General features: G+C 37.3%; 1 protein-coding gene across 1 annotated transcript in view; it reads left to right on the forward strand.

The window, feature by feature from the left end:
* Nucleotides 1–8,077, forward strand: part of LOC107556722 (R3H domain-containing protein 2) — a 33,490-nt gene that overhangs the window by 17,386 nt on the left and 8,027 nt on the right. Inside the window, exons 9-12 of the mRNA XM_016239910.1 lie at nucleotides 1,404–1,487; nucleotides 2,379–2,651; nucleotides 3,297–3,300; nucleotides 7,463–7,623. Of these exons, the coding sequence (XP_016095396.1) occupies nucleotides 1,404–1,487; nucleotides 2,379–2,651; nucleotides 3,297–3,300; nucleotides 7,463–7,623 (522 nt within the window). The remainder of the gene's footprint in view (nucleotides 1–1,403; nucleotides 1,488–2,378; nucleotides 2,652–3,296; nucleotides 3,301–7,462; nucleotides 7,624–8,077) is intronic.

An 8,077-nucleotide genomic window follows, 5' to 3' on the forward strand; every position in this document is an offset into this window, starting at 1 on the left:
TTGCTTGACATTTGTATGCTGTTTATAATGAATGCCACTATAGCCTAATTTGTGTTTTATTTTACAGTTAAAAATATAATTTTATAACTACTTATTTTTCATTCTTGTTCTGTTCTGAATACCGTTAATTTTAAAATATTTGTTGTAGAGTGAGGGGAACTAAATAGGCTGTTTATATTTACCAGTATTTTAATATACATATAAATTACATATATTAATGTAGCCTAATTGTTTGCAATTACAAGGTTAACGGGTGTTTTTGGAGTAAGATCAATTTCTCTTTAGCGATTACTTCCTCTTTTTGGCCGGGTTTCGATTCTGCGTGTCGTAAACTCTAGGGCGAGGCTTCAAAACCTGGGTGTTTTAAGGGGCGTGATATTCAAATGACGATTGTTTTCTGCCGCGACATTTATCAACATGCGATCATTCGTACGATGAGATCAGCGGCATACGAATGTTTCATAAATCACACGTGAACGCTGTCGTAAGTTGATTTGTGCTCACAGATCTGCGCTCGTTTCTACGTTAGATTGATAAATGAGGCCCAATGTCTTTTGAGAAATGTCTTGATGGTGATATATATGCATAATTTTTTTTTATAGCTTGCAAATTCCAAATTAAATTTTTATAATATTTTTAATTATAATTTTCTTTAGAAGTGTGTGTGTGTGTGTATATATGTGTATGTATATATATATATATATTCCTAATGAAAATTGTAATAAAATATATTATTATATATATATATACTGTATAATTTGTATATATATTTCATTTATTCTTTCTTTAGTATTTGTTCAAATTATTATATTACAAATATTTAACTGTGCACAATTGTTTGCATACAATATTGCCAAAGCATTATTACATTAGTCAAATAATGACAAGAAAAAGAACAGTATAACAATAACAAAAAAGTAGAACTACAATAATATGAATTAGTTTGATAGATATTAACATACACGTATTAGATGTTTTATACTTAGTGAGTTAAGGTGTGCAATTTCTACTTAGATACTAATGATAATGTGATTTCAGCAAATGTTTGTTTTTGCACTGAACACTTTTGTCATATTTATGGCCTCTGAATGAATATTTTTGAAGGTTTTTTCTTTCATAAGATCATTGTGTGTGGGCCGTTTTGCTTTTTTGCTTGTTTTAATTCATGAGGATTTTTGGAGCCGGAGTGATCTGAGAGCGCATGTATTGATTCGGGTTGTTTCTCTGTATTTGTGGTGGTTTGTCGCGCTGAAACACTGCTGTTGCTGATACTGCAAGTGTTATGAACACAGCTGAACTCATGTCGGATTTAGTGTTTCAGTTTCTCTGCTCTAACATTTCCTCCGTCTGCTTGTCGATTCCTCCTGAACGTCTGTTCCTCTGTTCTCTCTGTGTCTCTGCAGCCGTCTGCGCAGGCTGTGTCTTACTCAAACCCTTCGTGCCCTCAGGTCATCCTGCCTGTTTCTCCTTCCCAGCAGTACAACATGGTACTTCAGCTCTGCTCTCTCTCTCCTGTATCTTTCCCTTCGTTTACCTTCATCTCTTCTCTCTCACTTTTCTCCTCTTCAGCTGGATTGTGTATTTAGTAGTGATTTTTTAAAGGTATTTTTTGCACCATTTGCTGCTGATTTTGTGAAACAAATTTAAATATAGCAAATTTTAAAACGAAGCTGAGCAGAAATGTGCAGATTTTATTTTTGCTGATGAGCATTTATTATATATTCTGTACCCAAATGTGTTATTTGAGATGTAAAATGGTCCTGTTACAACTATTCTAGGCGGGTGACTTTTATTATTTTATTTTATGTATTTTTTAATATATATTTTTATATAGCTGTCCTGGTACAGCTATTGTAAGTGGATGGCATTTTTATATTTATATATATTTATTTATTTAGTTAGTTAGTTGTATTAATATTATTATTATTTCTATTATTATTTTTTTAATGCTTTTTTGTAATGGTGCAACTATTCTAGGTGGATTGTCTTCTCGTTTTGTTTTATTAAATAATTTAGATTTATTTTAGTTACGTAATAATAGTTATATATTTAGTGTATCTTCAGCAGATAAGGCCATCCCAGAATGCATTGACAATCTCAATGAAAATTGTAATCCAAGAATGAAGATGGAGCACCCAGCATCTTAACCAGTATTTTTGTGTGTTACATTGTTTTTTTGATTAGAGTATTGCATTGTTGGCTTAACAAAATACTGCGTGTGAGAAGCTCCAATTGTGTCCTGCATTCTGGTCATTAACAGAGATTCTGTGCATGAAGAGCATTTCAGATCAGTCACTTATAAAGCTCTATAACTGTTAGGATGCTACCAGTGTGGACCGTGAAGCGGCTCATGTTGATCTCTCTCGGTCTCTGTTCAGGGAGATGAGTTGACTCCAGGTTTCAGGCAGATGTCTCTCAGCCGTCAGAGCTCCAGCGAGGCACCTGAGCCACCCAGCCTATACCAGCCTCCACCCGCCGTACTATCCCAGCATCCTCCACCGCAGCCCAGCTACATCTTGCCCCCGCCGCCCTCTGGATACCAGCCTGCCACTCCACACCCGCATCCTCCTCCACCACCGCCTCCACCAACACAACCCATCCTACAGACAGCTCCGCCCACGCAGGGATACATGCAGCCTCCGCCACAGCAGGTGCTGACGCACACACATACACACACACATACACTCACACACACTCTCACTCACACATACTCACACGCACACACACACACACATACACTTACACACACACACTCGCACACAGATGCACACACACACACACATACACTCACACACACGCACTCGCACACAGACACGCACACACACACACATATTAATACTTTAATTTATCAAGGATGCATTAAATTGATCAAAAATGCCAGTAAAGATATTTCTGTTACAGAAGATTTCTGTTTCAAATAAATGCTGTTCTTTTGAACTTTCTATTCATCTGTGAATCCTGAAAAATAAAATGTATCACAGTTTCCACAAAAATATTAATGTTTCCAACATTGATAATAATCAGAAATGTTTCTTGAGCAGCAGATCAGCATATTATACTGATTTCTGAAGATCATGTGACACTGAAGACTGGAGGAATGATGCTGAAAATACAGCTTTGATTCCAGAAACTAATTTTTATGGAAGCCTGTTACCACCATGGAATAAAAAAATTTATTTTGTTTCTTTATATCACAATTCTGACTTTTTTTCTGAGTTTATATCTTACAATTCCAATTTTAATTTTAATTTTTTGCAATTTTGAGAAAATAACAGAATTGCGATATATCGATTCAGAATTGTGAGATAAAAATTACCATTTTTATTTTTTATTCCGTGGCAGCAGCAAAATAGATATATCAGAATTCCGAGTTTGTCTCAAATTGTGGGATAAGAAGTTGCAATTACCTGTTTTTTTTCAATTGAAAACCGTTATTTTACTTTGTAATAGTATTTCACAATTTTTACAGTATTTTTGATCAAATGAATGCAGCCTTGGTGAGCAGAAACTTCATCAAAAACATAAAAAAAAACAAATCATACCTACCCCAAACTTTTGATCGATGTGCATTTCACAAACACTGCGCAGTATAAAGCTCTGAATGGTGTTTGTGTGGCTATATTATCGTCGTCTCTAGACAAATCACAAGACACATAGGGCTTTAGCTCCAATCCTGAGGTGAAAAGCTGTCATTTCCAGTGTAAAATCTTACCAGCCTCTCTTTCGCACAGCAGTGATGGAAGACTTCAGTTAGAGAGCGAAGTGTGAGAAGGATGCTGAGTGTGAATGTTGTGAAGGAATGTTTGTGCTTGTGAATCACACTCTCCTGCTGTGTGCGCTTGTGCTGCACCGTGGGGACCTAAATTGAGGTCGCCATGGGTACAGAAGCTTATAAATCATACAGAATGAGTTTTTTTGATATTGTAAAAATGCTAAAAGTTTCCTGTAAGGGGTAGGTTTAGGTGTAGGGCGATAGAAAATACAGTTTGTACAGTATAAAAACCATTACGCCTATGGAGAGTCCCTACAAGGATAGTGCACCAGACGTGTGTGTGATAGAGAGAGAGAGAGAGTGTGTGCGTGTGTGTGTACCTACCTAATCATATTTTGGGGATACATTTGTACATAAGTGAGCAAAACCTGACAAAATCGCCAAAAACCTCCATTTGAGGACGTCCTCATTTGTAAAACTGGTATTAAAATATATTTAAAAAAAACATTTTTTAAATGATAAAAAAGCAGAACGTTTTCTGTGAGGGGTAGGGGTGGGTTTAGGTTAAAAAGTGTATAACTATCTGTATATAAAAACAATAGAAGTCATTGTAATGTCCCTATTTAGATAGCCAAGTAAACGTGTGTGTGTGTGTGTGTACTGGTATATATGGTTTATGAGGACACAAATTTGTATAATGACTCTACAACATAAACATGGTTTATGAGGACACTCCCTGTGTCCCCGTAAAACAAAAGGCTTAAATGGCTGCCTGTGACCTCGGAATAAGAATGAAAGAGACTAATATTAGCGTAGATGCCATTCTTCTTACGATGTAGCGAGTACATTGGGTGTTATGGGAAGTGTTCCCGGTTCCGGTTGACCTAATTAATGCAGCCTAACAATCCTTTAACGGATATGAATTATGGAAATGTGATAGTGTGTTATGTGTAAGCCAGGTTAAAGAGATGGGTCTTTGATCTAGATTTAAACTGACAGAGTGTGTCTGCCTCCCGAACAACGCTAGGTATATTGTTCCAGAGTTTGGGCACTAAATAGGAAAAGGATCTGCTGCCCGTAGTTGATTTTGATATTCTAGGCATTATCAAATGGCCAGAGTTTTGAGATGGCAGCGGACGTGAAGGACTATAATGCGATATGAGCTCGCTCAAGTACTGAGGAGCTAAACCATTCAGGGCTTTATAAGTAATTAGCAAGATTTTAAAATGTATTCGTTGCTCAATAGGGAGCCAGTGCAGTGTTGACAGAACCGGGCTAATATGGTCATAATTCCTGGTTCTAGTAAGAACTCTAGCTGCTGCATTTTGGACCAGCTGGAGTCTGTTTATTAAGCGCGCAGAGCAACCACCCAATAAAGCATTACAATAATCTAACCTTGAGGTCATGAATGCATGAATTAACGTTTCTGCATTTGACATTGAGAGCATAGGTCGTAATTTAGATATATTTTTAAGATGGGGAAAATGCAGTTTTACATATGCTAGAAACATGGTTTTCAAAGGAAAGATTGCTATCATGTAGCACACCTAGGCTCCTAACTGATGATGAGGAATTAACAGAGCAGCCATCAAGTGTTAGACAGTGTTCTAGGTTATTACATGTGGAGGTTTTTGGTCCAATAATTAAAACCTTTCAGGATTTAGCAGTAGGAAATTACTAGTCGTCCAGTTTTTTATATCAACTGTGCATTCTGTTAGTTTTGCAAATTTGTAGGTTTTTATCAGGGAGTATGGGTGTACGATATGACGATTTTTGATTGTGGATGATTAAAATATCTCCACGATCTGCTTTATCGTAAATATCACAGTATCGCGCTACAGCGCACATTCATTCAGTTGCAGTTCTGGCGCCTCTGTCTCGATATACTGTACAACGCCACATACATTCACATCAAATGTTACTCAACAGTAGAGTCACACTCACGGGACAATGCACTTACTCACAATCACAAAAGTACGTTATTTGCATGTGCTTTAAAGTCTTGCCGGTTAAACATTTAATTAGAACATTTTGTTCTGACATGCGTTTTTTCTGAGCACGTACACACTAAAAATCCTGTCAAATAGCACCTGATTACTGGACTAAGTTATCTTTTTCTCGTCTGACTGCGCAGTTAATACTGTCAGAAACACATGAGATTTACATATAAACACAGTTGGTTATGTCTGAAGTGAAAGTAAACAGTTGAGAGAAGAACTGATGCGTGCTGTATATTAAACACGTGTCTTAAAGTGACAGCAGCCTAATAGTACTAATGCTGCCGCTTGTCATTAAAGGGAGAGTTCACCCAAAAATTTAAATTCTGTCATTATTTACTCACTCTCATGTTGTCCCAAACCTGTATTAATTTCTGTCTTGTGCTGAACACAAAAGAAGATATTTTGAAGAATGTGGGTACAAACAGCTGCTGGTCCCCATTGACTTTAATAAAATACTATGGAAGTCACTGGAGACTATGCGTTTTTTCTGAGCACGTACACACTAAAAATCCTGTCAAATAGCACCTGATTACTGGACTAAGTTATCTTTTTCTCGTCTGACTGCGCTAATACTGTCAGAAACACATGAGATTTACATATAAACACAGTTGGTTATGTCTGAAGTGAAAGTAAACAGTTGAGAGAAGAACTGATGCGTGCTGTATATTAAACACGTGTCTTAAAGTGACAGCAGCCTAATAGTACTAATGCTGCCGCTTGTCATTAAAGGGAGAGTTCACCCAAAAATTTAAATTCTGTCATTATTTACTCACTCTCATGTTGTCCCAAACCTGTATTAATTTCTGTCTTGTGCTGAACACAAAAGAAGATATTTTGAAGAATGTGGGTACAAACAGCTGCTGGTCCCCATTGACTTTAATAAAATACTATGGAAGTCACTGGAGACTAGCAGCTGTTTGTAGCCACATTCTTCAAAATAACTTTAATGTTCAACAGAAGAAAGAAACTCATTCAGGTTTAAGCAGCTTGAGAGTGAGTAAATGATGACAGAGTTTTCATTTTTGGGTGAACTATCCCTTTTAATGTTAATAAAACAACAAAACACAAAATCACTCACTGCTTTTGACTGAAGAACTTTAATACAGTTGCTGTAATAAGAAACAATGTATAATTTATACAGTGAAGTGTATATAGTGTTTATTTTTATATTTGTTCATTCAGTTTCTTGAATGCTGCTGATAAATACACCGACTGTACCTGTTTGTTTTATTTGTATATTATGTGTATCTTTCTTATTTTTTAATAACAAAGATAAAAAAATTACAGATTTTTTTCTTCGCCCACTTTGGCCTAAATATCTTTTTTATTTTATATTTTGTTACCTTGTAAGGCTTTGTTTTTAAAATAGGGAAATTAGTTTGGCTGTGCTGCTCAGACAACCTACAAAATAATAAAGCCAACATGATAAAGAATCGTGATAAAATCCCATGAAAAATAACGTGATATGATATTTTTGCCATATCGCCTACCCCTTATTAAAAGATACAAAGTCAAAATTTACATAAGTCATAACGAGATAAGATATTACGTCATTATTTTGATTTATCAAAGCATGATTTTTCTTTCGCCTGTGGAGGAAATGTGTTTCCGTGCCTCTGTCTCTACTGACTCCTGTCATTTTTATGCTCTCTTATATTGATGTCTCATATTAAACTGACTATTAAAGTTCTGAACGGCTCCCTGACGATGAGCAGTTGAAGTTTGATGTGCTTTTGTCTTGCGTGATCAGCTCCTCTCCAGACCATGATGACCAATCAGCAGCCTGCGTACCAGAGCATGATGGGAGTCCAGCAGCCTCAGAGCGCCAGTATGATGAACACGCAGCGCACGGCCATGAACGGACAGATGCCGGGCATGATGGTCCAGTACCCACCCATGCCCTCCTATCAGGTGTGTGTGTGTGTGAGAGAGTGTGTATGAGAGTGAGTGTGTGTGTGTGTGTGTGTGTGAGAGAGTGTGTATGAGAGTGAGTGTGTGTGTGAGAGAGAGAGAGTGTGTGTGTGAGAGAGAGAGAGTGTGTGTGTGAGAGAGAGAGAGTGTGTGTGTGAGAGAGAGAGAGTGTGTGTGTGAGAGAGAGAGAGTGTGTGTGTGAGAGAGAGAGAGTGTGTGTGTGAGAGAGAGAGAGTGTGTGTGTGAGAGAGAGAGAGTGTGTGTGTGAGAGAGAGAGAGTGTGTGTGTGAGAGAGAGAGAGTGTGTGTGTGAGAGAGAGAGAGTGTGTGTGTGTGTGAGAGAGAGTGTGTCTGTGTGTGTGAGAGTGTGTATGAGAGTGAGAGTGTGTATGAGAGTGAGAGTGTGTGGGAGTGTGTGAGAGTGAGAGTGTGTGAGAGTGAGAGTGTGTGAGAGT

The sequence above is a fragment of the Sinocyclocheilus grahami genome, unplaced genomic scaffold (assembly GCF_001515645.1).
Source record: "Sinocyclocheilus grahami isolate Dianchi unplaced genomic scaffold, SAMN03320097.WGS_v1.1 scaffold577.1, whole genome shotgun sequence".
Lineage (NCBI taxonomy): Eukaryota > Metazoa > Chordata > Actinopteri > Cypriniformes > Cyprinidae > Sinocyclocheilus > Sinocyclocheilus grahami.